Source organism: Corvus kubaryi, unplaced genomic scaffold (genome assembly GCF_017639235.1).
Source record: "Corvus kubaryi isolate FWS band 111438036 unplaced genomic scaffold, C.kubaryi_AGA036_p1.0 69, whole genome shotgun sequence".
Lineage (NCBI taxonomy): Eukaryota > Metazoa > Chordata > Aves > Passeriformes > Corvidae > Corvus > Corvus kubaryi.
Window position 1 is genome coordinate 6,737,662 of NW_024582057.1, and position 18,719 is coordinate 6,756,380.

The 18,719-nt window shown below is 43.0% G+C and overlaps 1 protein-coding gene across 6 annotated transcripts in view; it reads right to left on the reverse strand.

Annotated features, from left to right (window-relative positions):
- Positions 1-18,719, reverse strand: part of RREB1 (ras responsive element binding protein 1) — a 122,341-nt gene that overhangs the window by 38,925 nt on the left and 64,697 nt on the right. For all 6 annotated transcript variants that reach the window (XM_042049073.1, XM_042049075.1, XM_042049074.1 and 3 more), the window contains one exon: positions 369-513. In XM_042049073.1, coding sequence (XP_041905007.1) covers positions 369-513 — 145 coding nt within the window. The remainder of the gene's footprint in view (positions 1-368; positions 514-18,719) is intronic.

The following is an 18,719-nucleotide window of genomic DNA, read 5'->3' on the forward strand; positions in this document are numbered from 1 at the left end:
TGTTTTTTTAAAAGTTTAAATCACCATCCTCCAAGAATACTACAAAATAAATGGGAGAGAAAAAAAAAAGCTAAGGGAAAAGCTGCAGCAGCAAAGGAATAGTTCATCCTCTTATCATCCAACAATAATTATTTATAAATCATAAGCAAATCCAAAAATTTAAACAATAAAGAATTTTAAGAATTGAATTATTTCAATCTCTGATATTAGAAATTCATTTTCCATCTCAAGACAACCGTGTTGGCTACACAGGACAAGCATGGCTCATATACAGAGCTGTAACAAGTCTGTGCTGACTGCACAAACTCAACAGCTGACAATTTAGGAGGCAATCAGGAACATCTTTTGCTTCATGCCCCATAAAGAACCTTTTTTGCAGGTGTCCTCTCCTCTCTGTCCAGCTCAGCATCGTGACTGAACTTGCGTTTCGAAGAGAATCGCCTGCGCTTCAGTGGCGAGGGGGGAGTGGTGCTCGCTGTGCTGTTCGGATCCTTCTCATGAATCTTCATGTGCCTTGAGCAGGAGAGGGAAGAAGACACCGTCAGGAGGCAAATCCAGGGAGGGAAGTCCACATAAATTTTAATGCCAACACCACTTCTAAGGTTTGCCTTTAAAGGATACCATCAGAGATCCCATAAACCGGCCTGAACCTCTGAAACACAGCTGGGGCGCAATCCGGCACTGGCCCTTTGCAGTGCCTGGCCTGTGAGGGGCCGCAGCGGGGAGCCCACAAGCTTTCCCCTGTGTCCCAACCCACACCACGACACTTGCCTTGCTACCATCTATTTCATGAGCACCATGCCCATTCCCCATGAGCCACAAGGACCTGGTTCTGCCTAAAGCTGCTCTCTGTGCAAAAAAAGTACCCCATCTTCAACTGGCTCTCTGTGTAGAGTTTGAGACTGTACCTCAAATAGATCTGTATATGCCAACATCAGAGCAACATTTCTTAAATATATTTGTTTCCTTCTCATCCTTAACACAATGGTGCACCCCAATATCGAATTTCAAGCGCAGCTTTGAAGTCAGGATTATCTGGTCACACTGCTACACTGCATTAGGTATGGCTTGCAAAACTCAGTACTGCCAAGGCACATTCACAAACCTGCTTTCCCAGGAAAACAACTGTTTCTTGTCACAAAGACACAGGAAAAGGGAGTGGGACAACTACTCAGGAAGCAGTCTCATGAATATCTGTATACCTGACCCACCTGCCTCTTGGTTCTCCGTATTTGCAACCTGAGAAAGTCACAGTCACCTAGTTCCCTTCAGTTAGATGGAAGGTATTGCTGCAGTGCTTCTTCTTCTGGGAACTCAAAGCTCAAATTTAAATTTTCTTGGTTTTTTCTTTTTATGTAAATGTAGGGCCTTTAACCTCATTGAACCTTCAAATTTATAGTGCTATTGAAAAAAAAAAAAATCAAACGTATGCTCCTAGATACAATGGAATTTTTTAGCTTCTAATAGGTAGAAATTTGAGTGCAGGCAGCAGTCGCCATTTGTTCATATGACTGACTTCAAAGAAACACAATGGAGACAATGTTAACGGCACTTGGGCACATCTTTCAGAAGTCACATCCACAACCGCTCAGGACAGTGCCATCTAACATGACTGAACATGACTGAACATTTATCATGCTCTAACGTGAGTGAATGTTGTAACCCAGATGAGTCTTGCACATCCTCGTAACTGCTTGGATGTTGTGACATAAAATCTGTTTCAGTTTTGGATGCCAAGGGCATGATGCTTTGAGATAACACACTGGACCAAACTGATCCACAGCAGACCCCACTGGCGCTGCCAGGAAGACTGTCTCATTACACAATGCTTTTTATTAATGTTTCTTTCACGATCTCAAGCTTTATAACAAAAAAAAAGGCGGCATCTGAATCACTGTCTCAAACCACAGACTGAGGTGTTGTGCAGGAACAGCCTCAAGCCAAAAGCACCACAGGTACTAGAACCTGTGCAAGATTAAAATGGCTGTTCAGCTACTGCCTGCTTTCAGCATCCGTCAAGGCTGGGCTGCTTGGAGGATCAGGTCCACATGAGGAAAAAACCTGCAGTTTCCCCAGATGCGCAGTAATTCTCACTTGTCGCACAAATGGTGGATGGACACTGGTGACACCTGTCAGTCACATCTATGTGCAGATGTGCCCAGCAGGTTGGACACAGAATCATGGAAATGTTGCTGAAATTGTCTGACCTCTTTCCCTGCTGATCACCGAGCTGGGAGGAAAAGGACTGCTGAAGCTCTGAGCGTTTGGCTCTCTCCAGGTTTGCCAGAACCCAGAGAAAAGCTGGGGTGCTGACACAGCATACAGAGTGCTGTGCACTCCCCTGCCTTGGCCCTCTGGTAGCTCTGGCACCACAGGCACCAAAGCAACTGATTTATCCACATGAATCCAGCGCTACTTGGTCTCACAAAACCTGCAGGAAGGTATCTATAGATACTCTACTGCCTCATTTTCTTTAATCTTGTTTTTTTTTTTTCCCTGTGGCACTGATCTAACTTCTGGTGCTAGTTAGAGCTTCTTTCATGGGTGATAAAACAACAGCATGAGCTGCAGTTGCCTGTATTACACAAGAATAAGGGAGAAGAAACCAGTTATTTGTTCAAGCGGTTTCTGTCCACAATGATAGAAGAGAAAATTCAGAAAGCACAGGGGAACATAAGTCAAAATATTCAACTGCACAGGCAAAGCAAAACCTGGAAAGTGAATTGCTGGTCTGTGTTTTTATTTCTTTTTGGTAAAGACTGCCTTCCGGTTTCACTGATCTCTTGCAAGTAAAGACAGAGGGTTTTGCTGTGCCTGTCTGTCTCTGCACCCCAGGCACCCACACTAGGCCTGACTGCCTAACTCTCTGGAAGCTCAGCTGATGTACAGCTAACTCTGCTTGGACGCTTACTTTTCAGATAGCTAGAGAGCAAAATCAGTCAAGCTAAATCCCATTCATCCAGAAAACAAACAAACAACAAAAAAACTGCTATGCATTGGGCATGGGATTTTTTCTTCCCATTTTCTTTTAAGTCTCTTTTCAACCATTAACAAGTATGCACAACTCCTGTTTAGCAGCTACCTATGCAGAATGGCTTCCTTAGGGCTAAGTTCTTTCCTCCTGCTGTTTCTCCACCTGTTGAACTCTGCTTGTTTTGATGGAGCTGGCTCCTGCTTGAGAGGAGTGTGATGCCACATCCACAGCATACCAACAGGATAAACCCTTGGGACCTCCAGGTTAGTGCCAGCCCAACCTAGCACCTCTGCCTGGCATGACCTAATGCATGCAAACACACTGGCTCCTGCAAGTCCCAAAAGCAGTTCAGCAGTTCGTGTTTGCAATGTGAAGTATGCCAATAAGGCAGGGCTTGCTAACCTGGCAGCACCATAGTGGTGGGGGCTTTGCTATTTCTGGTGTCAGTCATTGGCTGCCCCAACTGCTTGCAGTTCTTCTTCCTGCAACGTTGTGTGCTTTTGCCATGCCCTAAAAGCCAGAGCAGAATCTGTACCACAGCAAGGAATGTGATGATTCCTTCATGTGTGAGTTTTTCATACTTGAAAGGAAGCAGCCTAAGCTATTGAGCTATAAACAGGAAGACACCCTGACTGCACCTTTGACTTTCGCTGTGTAGGTCAAACATCACAGTCACTGTGATAGCTCTATGCATGTGATCATTAAGGAAAAATAGGAATATTCCGAAACCAAAGCAGCAGGTTCCAGAGTTCTCAAGGAGAGTCTCAACCTGCCCACATTACAGCCAGCAGGTTGTTCCTTTGGCAGGTTAAGCAAGTCTCACTGCATCAAGTTAAGGGTGGAGAGGAACAAGATTACTAGAGCTACAGCCCAAGATAAGCGGGAAGATAGGGCCAAGAAGTACAAAGGATAGACACAATCTTCATCTCTCTCTTTTACTTTGCAACATGGATGTCATTCTGCCTCGAGACAACATTTATCACCCAACACGGGTTGAACTTCAGCAAATGCCAAGTCACATCCACAACCTTTCTTTTAAACACTCCCTTCACTGAGGCTTCTTCTACTTAAAAAGTTCCTAACCATAATTAAGATGGGGGGGGGGGGAAGTAGTTGTGTTGCCTTACTCCTTTAGAAGAGTTTGCCTTGATTAGATCTTGTATCTAACACTGAAAATGTTCAACCTCACTGTTTAGCCTGCCAAGATACAAGAAGAACAGGAACAAAGCTGTGTTTAGAAGTTATTTTCCCATTGTGACTATAACAACATATTTTGGCCTGACAACACTGGCATACTTAGAATGCAAAAGACAGGCTCATAAGTCAGGCTGGCTTTCAGCATCTTACAGTGATAAAGAAAAATGATATGACATTCATCAGTTCCAAAAAATAAACAACAATTTAAGTGACAATGTAGTTCAAAAAAAAGAAGGGCAAAATAAGGGCATGCACAGAAATGCTCATATTCAACTGCAGATGCAAGTTACAGTAACGTGCCAGCAGCTCCAAAGCGACCACTACTGCAGCTCAGAAGACAGCCAAAATCACAGCAGATGAAACTTGGCTTTTTTTTCCTAAATTAAATCAATGAATAGCAGCTCTGAGCCATTCCACAGAGCAACCCAAGTATAGCAGACGACCTCAGGAAGGTACAGAGCAGCCCTGAAATCCACACCTCATATAGTAGTTATTAGTCTCCCCAGCATGCATGCAAGTACACATACACTTGGGACAGTACTGAGGGTGCAACACTAAAATCCAACCACGATACACAGGATGACAGGAAAGAGATAAAAGCTTGAGCCTAGTATTATGGAGGAATCCTGCACACTAAGTGCTTAGCTAGCCTTGATTAACCTCTCAGAGAAAGTGGTGGAACTCTACTTACAAGTAGACCAGAGAAAGAACCAGAAAAATTTGCAAAAAATAAACCCAAAATGAAAAGAGGAAACAAAGTCTTTTCCAAACATGGTCTGATCCACCTCTGAACTAAACTCTTAATGTTTAAGAACTGCTATGCAAAAAAAAGGAAATACCATGTTATACACTACGTTTTTTGCAGCACAGCTGTATGAGGAAAAGCCCTCCTCATACTCTCTTCCCTCTCCCTCACACACAAAGAATTTCACAGGTGAGCCAAGAGGATCCAACTGTGCTAAGACTGTGTGCCAGTCAGCCCTCCCAACAACATCACATTTTTTCAAGTGCTTGACTGCCTTTCATTCCATCCTCCCCCTGAGAATCACCTTCCGCTTCCCCTCACAACTTTCCTCTCCCCTCTCAGGGTCACATGAACAGGATGACTAAGATGATACTGCACAACAATTCCCCTGCCTTCTTTCCTTTTTTTTTTTCTTTTTTTAAGACAAATGGGTAGAAAAAGTTTCCAGCCCCACACTGTAATGCAGAGCATGATTTCAGAAGGGCGACTATTCCACCAGAACAGCAGCAAGTGAATATTTTGCTACCTTACATTGAAGAAGAGACTTCTGTAGTAATAGGCAAAAATGCAGAACTCAAGTGCCTTTTTCCTTTTTCTCTTGTGGATGGTGTTGGAACAGTGTCTGTGGGAGGTGACTCATGGGGAGGGCGGGGGAGCATGTGTCCTGCTGAAGTGACACGCAGCTCCTGCTGGTCTTTACCACATCTCTAAAAAGGGCTGATGTATTTTCTTAATGCCAAAGGGATTTGCATGTTGATCATATAAGCTTTCTGGAGGTCTCGAAACAGGGCAGCCTACAGCTTCAATGCCAAAACCAGAATGTGGGCAGGTTTTGACTGGCTGGTTCAAGGCTAGAATGAGCAGGCAAAGCATCCTGAAGGAGGCAACTGCTCCTTGCTCCGGGTCCCACTGAATTATGAACAAAACCAGGAGCTTCTGCTTTGCATGCAGATAACCTGAACAGCACCACTCTGGCTCTTGGATAGAAATCATCCCTCAGCACACATGGGAATCCCTCATCTCTTAATTCTGGGGAGAAAAAAGTACACTGTAGCTGCACCTTGAGTTTCCATGGCTCCTGATGTTCTTCAGGTCCCAAAGAAAAAAGGCCTGTCTGGCTTGGAGGCCCAGGCAAAAGGAAGGTATGGAACAATACGGTGCATTTGCAGCCCCTGAGCAGGGTTCAGGGTTAAGCCTCTCCCTTATAACTATGGCAGCACAAGCACTGCTGGCTTTCAGTCAAGAGAGGTTTGTGCCAGGTAGGTCTGATTAGAAGGAGCAGCATGTCCAGAGGGGGAGCAGCAAGCAATTTCACTGAGGCCTGGTTGGGAAAGTCCCAGCATCTAAATCAAGATTAATTCTTGAGCCCAGAATCCAGTGTATGTATAAACACCCTCCTCCTCTCTCACGTCTGTGAAAACGCAGTGGGGAGGCCAATGAATCCAGACATTACCAGTCCACAGAGATCATCTGACAGTATCAAGTTCAGGTTCTGGCTTCATATCCCACTTATTATTATAAGTTTCTCCACTTTACCACTAGATGTACTCTATACTCTACTGTATCACACATGATTATTCCTCATCTCCCTCGTGATTTCTAGGCAGTTTGGTATCAAATACAAGTGGAAAATCCTCATACATCTGATGCTTATCTGAAGACAAGGAAGCCACACATCCAATCATTCAAATCAAAGACAAAGAATAAAAATTAGTGCTTTCCATCCTTCACCTTATTTACAAACACTTTGCCTTTCCCCTTACAACAAAGAGAATTACTCAATTTCCCAAGCTAGTCTGGGAAGGACTGAGCTGGTCAGTACAATTTAGCTGATTCAATTGCTTTATGTCTTTCATTGTTTTGTGTCTCAAGATCTTTCACTTGCATTGCTCCTCCCAAATAACAGTAAACAAACTCCAAAGAATCATAAAACCCTTTTTCAATAATTAAAAAAACCTGAAAGTATGTCCTTCAGATCATGACCAAACATCTCTGTTTAGAAAAAACCCGTCAGCTTTGTTAAAGCTTCAACTTAGTGTCATTGTATCAGAACAAACAGGAGTGCAGGATGCATCCGAGATAGGCTGAAATTTGGACCATGACGTTCTTCGGGCTGCATGAAATGAAAAATGTCTCATAAAGAGAAGACAGCCTTTAAAATTACACTCGTAACATCTCTTTTCAGGTATTTCTATGTCACATTATCTCTGTCACTGTTTTTGTTTGATTCTTCTTAAAAAATGGTACTTTAGCCCAAGGTATCTGGAAATGTAGGAAAACACAGGGAACTTCTCTTCAAAGCTCCTGCCATTTGATATGTACAGGAAGTAAATCCTAAACAAAGAGAAAGTGAAGCAGCAGTATTTTTAGGAACAATCATTTAATACCCTGCTGCTAACTCCCTCCTTAAAAGTCTTGTGAATATGACTGAAACTTAAGTCAAAAGTGCAGTAACATTATGCCCTTGGGTTAAAGAGTTTAGTCAGTTGTTTGTTTGTTAAAACATGTAGAGAATCTGTATTGACAATGTATTTACAGTGTTAATTACCTACATCGCCCACTTAAGAGAGCAATCCACTCAGCCCTTGCCAGTTGTAATCACAGGAACCAAAAAGATGCAGGTAAGTTTTGCAAATCAGACATGATCTGTAGTAGGACAAGTTTCTGTTTGTCTTCTCCTTTTGGCTTGTTTAATATTTGTATCCTCAAAAAACCCCAAAAATGGCTCAAAGAGCCCTCAGACAAACACACATACTTCACAGCAAGTCAAGAGAAAATCAAATGCCAAAATCCCAGTCATATGGGAGATTCCCTCCCACAACTGCGGAGCAATCTCAAATTCCAAGTACCCCCACATATTCCAGTGGTAACCAGTGTTGAACCCTAGCATGGGACAAACCAAATGAAGCTGAGCCACAGAAATCTCTATGGTAGGAAATTCATTGCAGTTCATGCAAGGAAAGGGTCGGGCGGAGCAAACAGGTCCCAGGAAGGATCAGATTGGGATGCCCTGACTCGTTTCAGCTGCATGTCTGCAAGCAGGCCCAGCAGGAGAGATCCCCCTGCTAGCGCTCCCCACGGCAGCCAGGCACTGCCATCCTGCTGGCATGGGGGCACACCTCATTATCCTCATGGAGTCTCCAGCGCTTGTTCGCACTGTCTACCAAGGCTAACCTGGCCCTGGGGAGCCTCCCCACACAGCAGCATGCGGCAGCACACGGGCGTAGCCGCCCCCCGGCACCCCCCAGGTGCCCAAGGTGCCACACACGCCCCCAGCATCCTCCCCAGCTCAGAGCGGCTGCAGCACTGCCTGGCTCCCGGCGCAGTGAAGTTCTCCTTGCAGACGGCATCATTAGGATGACAGAAGTGCCATTATTCAGATCCACCAAGACTGGCTGGGTGTGCTAAGGCTGAAGAAGCTACCAGTGACTAAATTCGAATGACAGATTTCAAATCTCTTTTCAGTGCTACCAGGGCAGTCTGTAAAGTTAGCCAGTGCCATACAGCTGCCAATACATGATACCTAAGGACATATGATACACACATATGCACACAGAGCATTCTGTATTTTTATCCTAGAGAAAAATTTTGCTTTGCTGTGAATAAAGGCAAGTTGTAAGCATGAGTGAGAGGAGAGATAATGATCTACAAATCCAACGAGGGGGGGGTACCACTTCTGAATAATTATGCTGTATTCACAGTTAAGTAACTACTTGCTGCACAGACTCAGCAAGTTCAAACAGGCTGAAATTGATACAACTGCATTCCCAGCTTGGCTCAAAGTTACTCCTATTCCCCAACAGCAACGTTGTCAGAACGCCTCAAGGGAAAAAAAGGGAGACGAATATTCGCCTGATGATGCTGTGACAGGGAAGTGATTCAAACCATGCCTCCAAAGCAAAGCTTCCCAAACGACAGCAGAAGAAAGCAGTTTGCATCAACCCTGGTGTAAGGGAGGGCAAAAGAGGAGGAAATGCAGTGTGAGCTTCCCAGTACCACTTCACCAAGCTGCACACACAGTTTGCAGTATGATCAGAGCAGACCTAAATGAACAATGCCAAATACTACAAGGAGACTTCCAAGCTGTAAGAAACTTTTACGTGGGACAAGATCTTCCCTTATTAAACAAGATCCTTTTGAGGCAACTGTACTTCCTTAAGCTTGGAGAAAATGTATTAAAACAACAATAAAATTAAGCAGTAGTAGTATTTTTTTAAGTGTACCAAAAATCTAGCCTGGGACATTCTGAACTGTTTCCTTCAATCTTTTGGGAGATTTGTGGTTTTCAGGCATGTCCTTTGGTTACCACACTATATAACGTTATTCAGTTACTTCACTGCTGATTTTTCAGGAAATTTTATGTTTAAAGAAAACAAGTGTCATTAGATGGTAAGGACAATTAAAGCCATTTTTAAATTTTAGTAATGGGAAAAAGGAGAGAGAAGGAAAGAGAAAATTAGAGAAAGTATATCACAACAGGGAAAAGGTTTATCCTAAAGAGCAAACACAGTCAAAGAAGTTCTAAGTATGTCCTGACTCCCCTCCAGAACCACACCCTTTTCTTAACCAAGCAAACATAAGCCCCAGCTACTTCCCAGAACCAGGCAAAGCCCTCTTTGCTGTTGGTTACCTCTCACACTCCACTGTTGAGCAATCCTGATGGCACAGCACAGAACAACTTGCTGCGTCACACAGCTCAAGAAGGAAAAAACAGACGGCCACAGCACTGCTGGGGACCCTGTGCAGATGGAGCCAAGTATCTCCCCCAACACAAATACACACACAAAAACACACACAGATGCATGCAAGGAAGCTGCACGAGATAAGGGAAGCACATCTTCCTTAAAAGCAGGGTCTCCACACTACCCCGGTATCAGCAGCCACCAAGTATCTCAAGGGGTAAGGAAGTAAAAGGTTATCACTGTGCACACACAAACTGCAAACTTTTCCCAGCGCTGAGGACGGCATCCTAGCAAAAGAGGTTTCACGTGCTCAGCCCATTTCCTCTCCTGTTCCTGAACATGTGGTCCTCCTTCCTCACAGCATTCCCTTGCTGAGCAGAGAAGCAATAGGAAAAGGTTTCACATCTTGTTACATGTCCGTTTAGTTGAGCTGGAAACAGAAGTCCCCACATGACCTGTGCTACTTTACAGGAGTTTGGGAACTTCAGCCCTCAAGTGGAATTCATTCAGTCCATGAACAATTGTCGCCTTACTCTCTCTACCCTCTAATCTGAAACTGTCAAAAAAGCTACCACTAAAGTGTCTTGGCTTCAGTGGTATAACAAATGGCATAACAAATGAGCCACACAGAACTTGTACCTCTTCTCTGTTTCAGGATACCTTTCCACATGAGTCAGCACTGGAAAGCTGACTCTAAGGATTTATGAAAAAATCACTGAGAGTGTTTAGCAAACTTCAGCTAAGAGACCAGCCTGAAGAACTCAGCATATCTATAGATACCCTAAAGAAACAGAAAGCAGTATTTGCATATTGTGTACTATTTAACAGTTGTATAATGGCACTACTACTTTAAAGACTGTGTCTTTGCCTAAGCTGTGTACATCACACGTATGAGCATCATGGTTCAACAACACCAGTGAAAGGACCTGGCTAAGTCCAAATGACAAGATTCCCCTCATTTTCTTTTAGATTTTTTTTAAACAGCTACAGAAGCATCCCCAAATGCTACTACTACTGTTAAGGAATCTCCTATTTTTAAAAGGGAGGAAAGAAAGAGGAAAAAACCTGCTGACCCTGAGAGGGGGTATGTTCTGCAGTTGCTGGTTCCGGCATGCTAAACGAGAACAGGTTGAGCAGGTTAGATACTGAGGGGAAAAAAGGCAAAGCTGGAAGACATACATTAAAGGTGGAATGACAGCAACCACAAATGCAGTTTGTGATAGACTTTTTCCTCATTCTCGTGGGTACTTGGCCCAGGAATCTTTTCAGAGGCTCAAAGGAACAGAGGGAATACACATTCATAGGAGAAGTGGTGTAAGTATGTCTGATGTGCATGCACAACAGGCTGAACAAAGATTACTTTAACATACAAACTCTCTCAGCAAACTTTCTCACCACCAGCATTTTCTACACAGAATCACCCAACCGAAGTACAAGCTATAAGACAAGCCACCAACCAAAATGCAAACAAAACAACATGTTATCTGTTAACCTTGAGAGCTGACATGTCCACAAGAATCACATGTCAGGTTACAGTAGAGGACTAAAAGCACCTCAACTCCTCGCAAAGATCTCCTGGATTTTCTAGTGCTAGCTAAGTTACGGCGTGTTTTTATTTTGTAGCCCTTTAAGGTGAGAAGGGGAGGAAACATCCCTGAGAATACTAGACCTTCAGAGGTGATATTCCTGAAAGGGTACTTATGTGGAAAGATCAAGGTCTTGCACTGCTATGTGCTCTGTGACTAGAGTCTAATCTGTCAAGTGGCTTGTGCTTATTTGAACTGTGACATGGGTAACAAAGCAGCACTAAGCTATGCTCAATACGCTCTGTTATATGGGAGATTTATGTTACTGCCCGTGAGGAGGATGGTATTACCCTGCCACATCACACCACCTTCTCCTCGACACAAATCACACCAGAAACCTAAACTCATTAAGAGTGTTCCCCTTTGTTGCCTGCAAAAACCAAAACATAAGAATCCACAACCTTACAATGCACAAGATTAGACTTTGCTATTGCTTAAAGGCAACACACACACAAAATCTAGGACTGAAAAAGCACACTGAAGTCTTTCTTATGTTTAGGTACTGAGGAGCTCTGGAGATGCAAGTATAATGTTCCGCATTGTGTACGCTTAGGTTCTCAAGAACAATGGAGCTAATTAAGGTCCGCATATAAATCTTAACTCTGCACTTCCTTGCTTTGCTTGATTCTAATCAGATCTCAGCATTCATGTTTTTGTGTTAACTTCCTTTGCTGTTCTTTAATGATAACTGAAGGGGGATACTGTCCAAGCCTACAAGCAGCATGTAACCCATCTGAAATCCTGGCATCTCCTTTCAGCTCGGAGGGCTCACAGAGGTTCTGTGGCACAAGAGGTCATCCGGAGTCTTTTACTGCTGAAGATACTGGTGGAGGGGTTTTTTTGAGCACCCTACTTGTGAGTCATGTGAATTAAATAAAAGTTTATATGTAGTCGTTCCAGAAGTAATTCTACTCAGCAACAGTGAGACAGACAAAAGTTTCTTCCTGGGACAATTAAAAATACTGTAGTCTTCTAATTCGAATCAAAGATACAGAGAAACAGACTCTTCTCTTACTGCCATATTGTTGTTGAAAAAGCTTTCTTTCTTTCTTTCTCTCTTTCTTTCTAATTTAACCTTCTTCAAAACATAGGGGTCTCAGCAGAATACCAAACACATATTCTGGATATTATCTGCTGACAGGATAGAGACCACAAAGCTTCCCTCCACCTGTTTTCCCATCCTTATTTACAAAATGTACTAGCAAAAAATGTAACAAACATTTTTTAACTGCAAAGAAAACCGAAACAGCTATCATATCTCATCTGCATCCCACAACTACAGTCATTAATTACTAGAAGCAGAAATTAGTCCTTTGTGTTCATTATCCCTGCTGAAGAATTAAGGCATTTGCATTTGCTGAAGCTTATCTTTCACTAGCATGCTGACAGTGGTTAAATCATCCCTCCACATATAAGGAATGGATTTAAAAGCCTGTAGAATAGCCTGGTTCTTAATATTTAAGAGCACTGCTTACCAACTACTACACTGAAATAAAAGCTCCTTAGGAGATGACCAAAGAGACATTTCTATTGTGCAAGACAATGAGAAGACAGCTTTTTCACATGTGTGAAGTGTCAATCATTTTCTGTGTGGCGATCTCCTCGGCTATTTGTTTTTAGCTTCAAGATCTTGTAAGTTCAGTTTTTCAAAGCTGCACCAAACTTCCACTTGCAAACCACCAGAAAACAAACCATGTTGTAATAGGACAGTTCCTCTCCTCTTCTGAGGAAAAAAAAAAAAAGGTCGTCACGCATATGGCTATGCTCTGCCTCTAAAACTCCCATCTTAAGCAAATGCCAGCCTGCATGTGCTGGACTACTACAGAGATCCTATTTGTACTAAGAGACTGGGCATTGTAACTGTGCTGCACCCCACAAAGCACACACAACGTACTGGAAGCAGGCCAATGCCATAAATAACATGGGAGCGATTCACAGGTGGAATGCAGGGAGAGGATGGATTCAGCCAGATCTTGAGGACACGCTGCCTATTGGATATTTGCAGAGTCACAGGTGGCCTGTGTGCATGCCTGCCCATGACACACAGACTCCTGTTAAAGAGAGCAGGGAACCACTGCCGTGTACACATCTCAACCCCTGCGCCTTTATCAGGATCCCACACTCATTTTCTGAGCAGCACGTTACAATCTTCCAGACGTGTATGCTCTTCATGTGCCAGCAAAGATGGCTGGTTAAAATGTCAAAATTCATGGATTACCCTCCAGCATATGCATTTTCTGTCTTTCTCAAGAAACTCACTCAGCAACACACAGGTGCACACATGAAGTGTTGTTGCAGAAAGACTTGAACATCAGAATAGTACCCTACCTTGATTAAAAAGACAGCTGCTTATCTCTCCACAGTATATTAAAATCAAAAGTTTGGGAAAACTATCTAGTACTGAAAGTAAGATTAAGAATGAAAGTGCCTTCTTAATTAAAAGAAGAAATACCTTCTTTGATAGGACCCTTTGTAAGAATGCTTCAAAGCATAGCTTCTGCGATCCAGATCTTCCAATCTGAGTTTCAAAGACTTCTGCATGTGGTTGTTGCATGTGGTGTTTTGCATGTGCCAAAAAAAAAAAAAAAATTCCCTAAACTTTGAGACCTGCTCCTGAGATGGTACATAAACAGACCACAAGTACCTAAGCAGGATGTAAATAAAAAGCCATTCTGAATAATTTTGTTACGTATAGGGCAAGGAATGGAAGAAGAGAAAGAAGGTAGACACTTGCTACATTTTGGTTTCATATGAAACTCTTCAGTTAGTTCGCATTACTGGACTTACACGGACAGTCTGGAGAAAACCAGCCATGGACAATGCACCTTCATTTACCAAACTGGGGAAGCTGTGGCTGAAATACATGCATTATCCCTTCACTCTTTTCAGACTTGCCCCAGAGCCTTTAATAGCTTCCCACTGGAAACTGGCAGGAAGGTCATTTCTCACCTCCCTTTTGGCATTTATATCCCATTAGCATCTTCTAGTTGCATGGAGAGCATGTCTTTGGCAGGGAGGAAAATGTGACTTTAAAGTGATAGGCACGGACTATCCTTAGTCACAGAAATGGAAAAGGAACTGCTGGCAAAGTATTCCACCCCCAAAGGAAACACTTTTGGAGCAAGTGCAGGCATCGCCCTTCCCACTGAAGCCTGATGCATGTTCTACTCGAATGCAACGCAGTAAGTCAAGTAAAACTTTTTTTCTCTACCTCAAGGTCCCTTGCTAATGCTCACAAACCACAACTACAATCCACAGCAGCAGCCTAACTCCTCTGTCTGCATTTTGGGGAGAGGCAGTGGTAGAGATGGAGTAAGAGACTTGAAACCTCCTATTTGGTGTCAGAGTCTAGACCCATAAGGGCTCCTCAGAGTTGGGATTATTCAAAGATAAACTCCCTAGGGAGTTACTATGACAGTACAGTACTATGACAGATGGAAAGCCTTTGGAAAGTCTTTAGCAGTTGCAATCTTTTGACTGGAGACAGTACACTGGAAATCCCCAGCCCTTACAGAGCTACAGAAACCCTTTATACACCCCTTGTCCCTCTATATAGTTTATGCTCCTGATGGAGATATGAGTATTTAATTCACTCTGACTGAGAGAAAGCCACAGGGTCTGTCTCTCTAGTAAAGGGGGAGGATAAGGCATATCCTAAACTGCAGATTTTCTTATGTACTGATCATTAAAGTGCCAGTTACAAGAATGCTGAACTCAAAACTACTGTGATGTAACTCCTTCCTCCAAATTCTTAAAAAGCCCCAAGAAAATAATGCCCCCAAATTCCTAATCAGCTCCTGATGCTAGGAGGTTTGCTATTTTCAAGAAGACTTGCTCTTTCAAGTACTGGTCAAAAAGAAATCTCTAAAAAGCTCAGCATCATCTCCAGGTCTTCTTCTCCAGAGCAATTCCTGATGCTGATACCAGGCACTGACAGATCTTCCAGCTGCATCACATTGCACCAACCCTCCACAAACGGTAGGAGCAGCACTGATACAGCAGCAGGCAGTCTGACAGCACATCAGGAAGAATGAGAAAATCAGCTTTTTGCTCTGGACATTGAGCACTCTCCAGAGACCTTTGCTCTCTCCAAGTGTGACTGTGAGCCACAGAAGGCTCAGGTCACTCCTGAACAGCCTGGCAGCCTGTAAGAGAGTCAGGCTGGTCAGAAAAGGAAGCAGGTTTTAACCTCTTTTTCTTACTAGTGTTGCACAAGAGAACCTTCCCCCTCCACCCCAGTCTGCGTGACCATTCAACTTGACTTGTTGACAAGGAGCCAAGGAGCACAACAAAAAGAAATTTGACTTCATGTGAGAGGTCATGACTCATTTACAAATGAAGTGTTGCATGTATTGTGGGAGTCAGGAAGGCCAGCATCGATTTCACAAGTGAAGAGTACATGCAACACCCCAGCACAACAGCCACGCTAACTCAAAGGAGAGATGTGCAGGAAACAGTGTTCTCACTCCACAGAAAGTTTGGCTATTGCATAGAAGTTTTACTGTAATGCAGAAGAGCAGCAAGTAAGAGCTCTGGGGTTTTTTTCTCCCTTGGTATAGTGAGGGTGGAAAAAAATTACTTTTGATGGAGATGGTGGGCACTTTAGAGTGTAACAACATTGGTAATCATTTTCTAACCCAAAAAAGCAACCAAAATTTGTCTCCTTCCCTCTTCTACTCAGCTGAATGTCTAATGATGTGGATGCTTTGAGGTCAAAAAATGGATCAGAAACTTCATTCTGTGATGGAACAGTACTCCCATGGCACAGTATTTCCCTGGACAAAATCATTCCATTGAACTTTTTCCCCTAAAAGGTCTTTTAAAAGTCTGGATTTAAAAATAGTATAGACAGCTAAATGAGAGCCAGAACATGGCAAAGGGGGAGAAAGAGAAGAGGGGATGTACATGGCATAACCCTACACATTTTTCCCCCATTCAGATACCAGCAGACCAGCTTCTCTCTCACTGCTCTCCTGTGAACTAAGCATATGTGGTGGAAGTGCAGTAATACCTGAGAGGCTCCTGCAGGACCTTTACAAGTTACACTGATTCTTTACCAGCACATCACAAGTTTCTGCTAAACCTGTAACTCCTCCCTCTGACCCCACGCTGTGCAATGGTCCAGGGATACCACCATGCTGGCTACCAGGCCCACATGAGAAATTTTTTTTTTTCTGGTTTGGACATACATCTGTCACTACTTGGATACCATGGCACAAAAATAAAGAACAATAAAAGAACTGCACACAAAAGTAGAGAAAGATGGATTTGTGCTGTCATCTAGCTGGTACAGAAGAACAGACATGGCACCACCACAGACATGGCCTGCAGGAGTTACACATGAGGCAGGACCTGGCAAACAAGTCCTTGCTCTGGAATCCTGAGGCAGGAACAGTTTTGAATGAGATGTGAGAGGTATTCAGCCACAGCACTGACAGTCCATTGGACATGATGCTACAGCTAAGTTTGAGATGCCTGAAAAAGAAATTTACTTCACACCATCATAGACTAGAAATACCTGTTTCAGAAGGAGGTACTGGTGGGCAAAAATCTTCCTTGTGAGTATGCCACAGCACCAGATAAAAAATTTGATTTCACTTTGCATTTATCCTCATTTGCCTACTTGCACATTCATGCTTTCCTACAGCAACAAGATCCAGTATTACAGTCAGTTACAGCAACAAGAAAAGCTTATTCACCGAAAAAGACCAGAAGGCACAGTCTGCCAACCACAACTCTCCTTTAGCAGAACCAGCAAATTTCTTTGTGCTCAGGATTTTGCTTGTCATGAGTCTGGGGTCACTTGTTGCAGAGATACCAAGCTCAGGAACAGCTTTTGCTGCTGCAGGGCAGCCCTACACAAGATGGAGCTTAACAGAACAGACAGGCACCTATCAGATGGAAAAAACTTTTTATATCAAGATTTTCCTTGCATGAACTTAGGTCCTTCTTAGTGCAGTCGGTACATACAGCACTCCATCCTGGTAACTTCAGGCATCATCTTTTTAAGAGAAAAAATTAAAACCAAACTACCTTCTCCTCAGAAGGTTCTGATCTGTACTTTTTTTGGGCAAGTCACTGAGCCTGGCAATTCCGGCTATAAATTTGCTACAAAAGCATGCTAAGAATTGCTATATGGGGAAACCTGCATAGGCAAAAGTGACTACATCAGTCTCTCATAGGCCTGGAGTCAAGTTTCAGGGGAAGCCTCCCTTTCCTGCTTCTAGGAGAGCATAGGAGATGCCCAGTGAGCAAAAACCCAAATAAACCACACAAGCAGTCCTTCAGCAAGCTGCCCAAACACAAGTGACAGACCATCCTAGAGTTCCACCACTGGAAGTCACCCTTGGATACTGACAGTGGCATCAGTTGCAACTCAGCAGTGGCCCTGCCTTCCACACGTCACACAGAGTAATGACCCAACCTGGACAACGTGGCTCACAACACCTTTGGTCAGATGAGTCAGATGTGTGACTTATTCAGAGCCCAAGGCCAGTATCTCTTCGTGGTTTTCCCTTCTCATTTTTTATCTATCTTGCCAATTCTCCCCAGTTCCAATCAATTTTAAGTTAAATAAATACGGAATTACAAAACTGCATTCCCTCTCTTTTCACCTAAGTGTTTAACATGAACAAAATTATAAAGAAAAGGTAATTCTGCAAGCAGGTATTGCTCCCATTGTGCAGGACTATGTTATCTCTCCTACTGTCATCAAAATCACCCTTTCATTCCACCTACAGCACACTGCTTAGAAAATTACTGGTAGTAATCAGAGCAACAAGACCTCTTCCCTTCCACACAGAACCAGTCTGTAACCATCACTCCAGCCTTTCTGCTTGTGAGCAGTATTATTTTCCACCACTTGTCTTGCAGTTTCTTCATAGGTTGTAAACTGTTTGATATGGGGGCTATGGCTTTGTGGGAATCCACAAAGTCTTAATCAACTCTGAGATGTTCTACCCATGCAAATAAATGAATACTGAATCAAGGGATGTGAGAGGGGAAGGAAGATCCATGTGCTTTAACATTTTGTTTCCTCAGCTGACAACTGTACATATTGCTACATCCCTACAAAGGAAACTACATGAAATACAATTTGGAAACTTGGACTACAGAGAATTTGCCAGATCTATAGTGCAGTAAGTTGTCTATAGTAAAAACAAATATTGATGTATGTATTTAAAAACAAGATAAATATACCAAAGGGCATCTTTGTGATGGCACTTGGATACCTAAGTACCTAACACCAACAAAACCAGAGATGTTCTAAGACAACCACTTGAATCCATGATTCTGAAACTACGAAATTAGAAGCTCCTACATAGCTTGGCTATATATTTTTGTCCCCTAAGAAAAATCCATTTTTCTACTACTCCTATTACTAAAAAAAAAAAAGCTATGACAACTCTTGGTAATACTTAAAAAAAGCTAGACCTTTCTGAATTCTGATTTCCTCCCACTACTTAAGCATCCTAGTAGCTGTAGTGTGTGGGTGTTATGCCGTATTTGTAGGTCACAGATACTCCACATTTCCT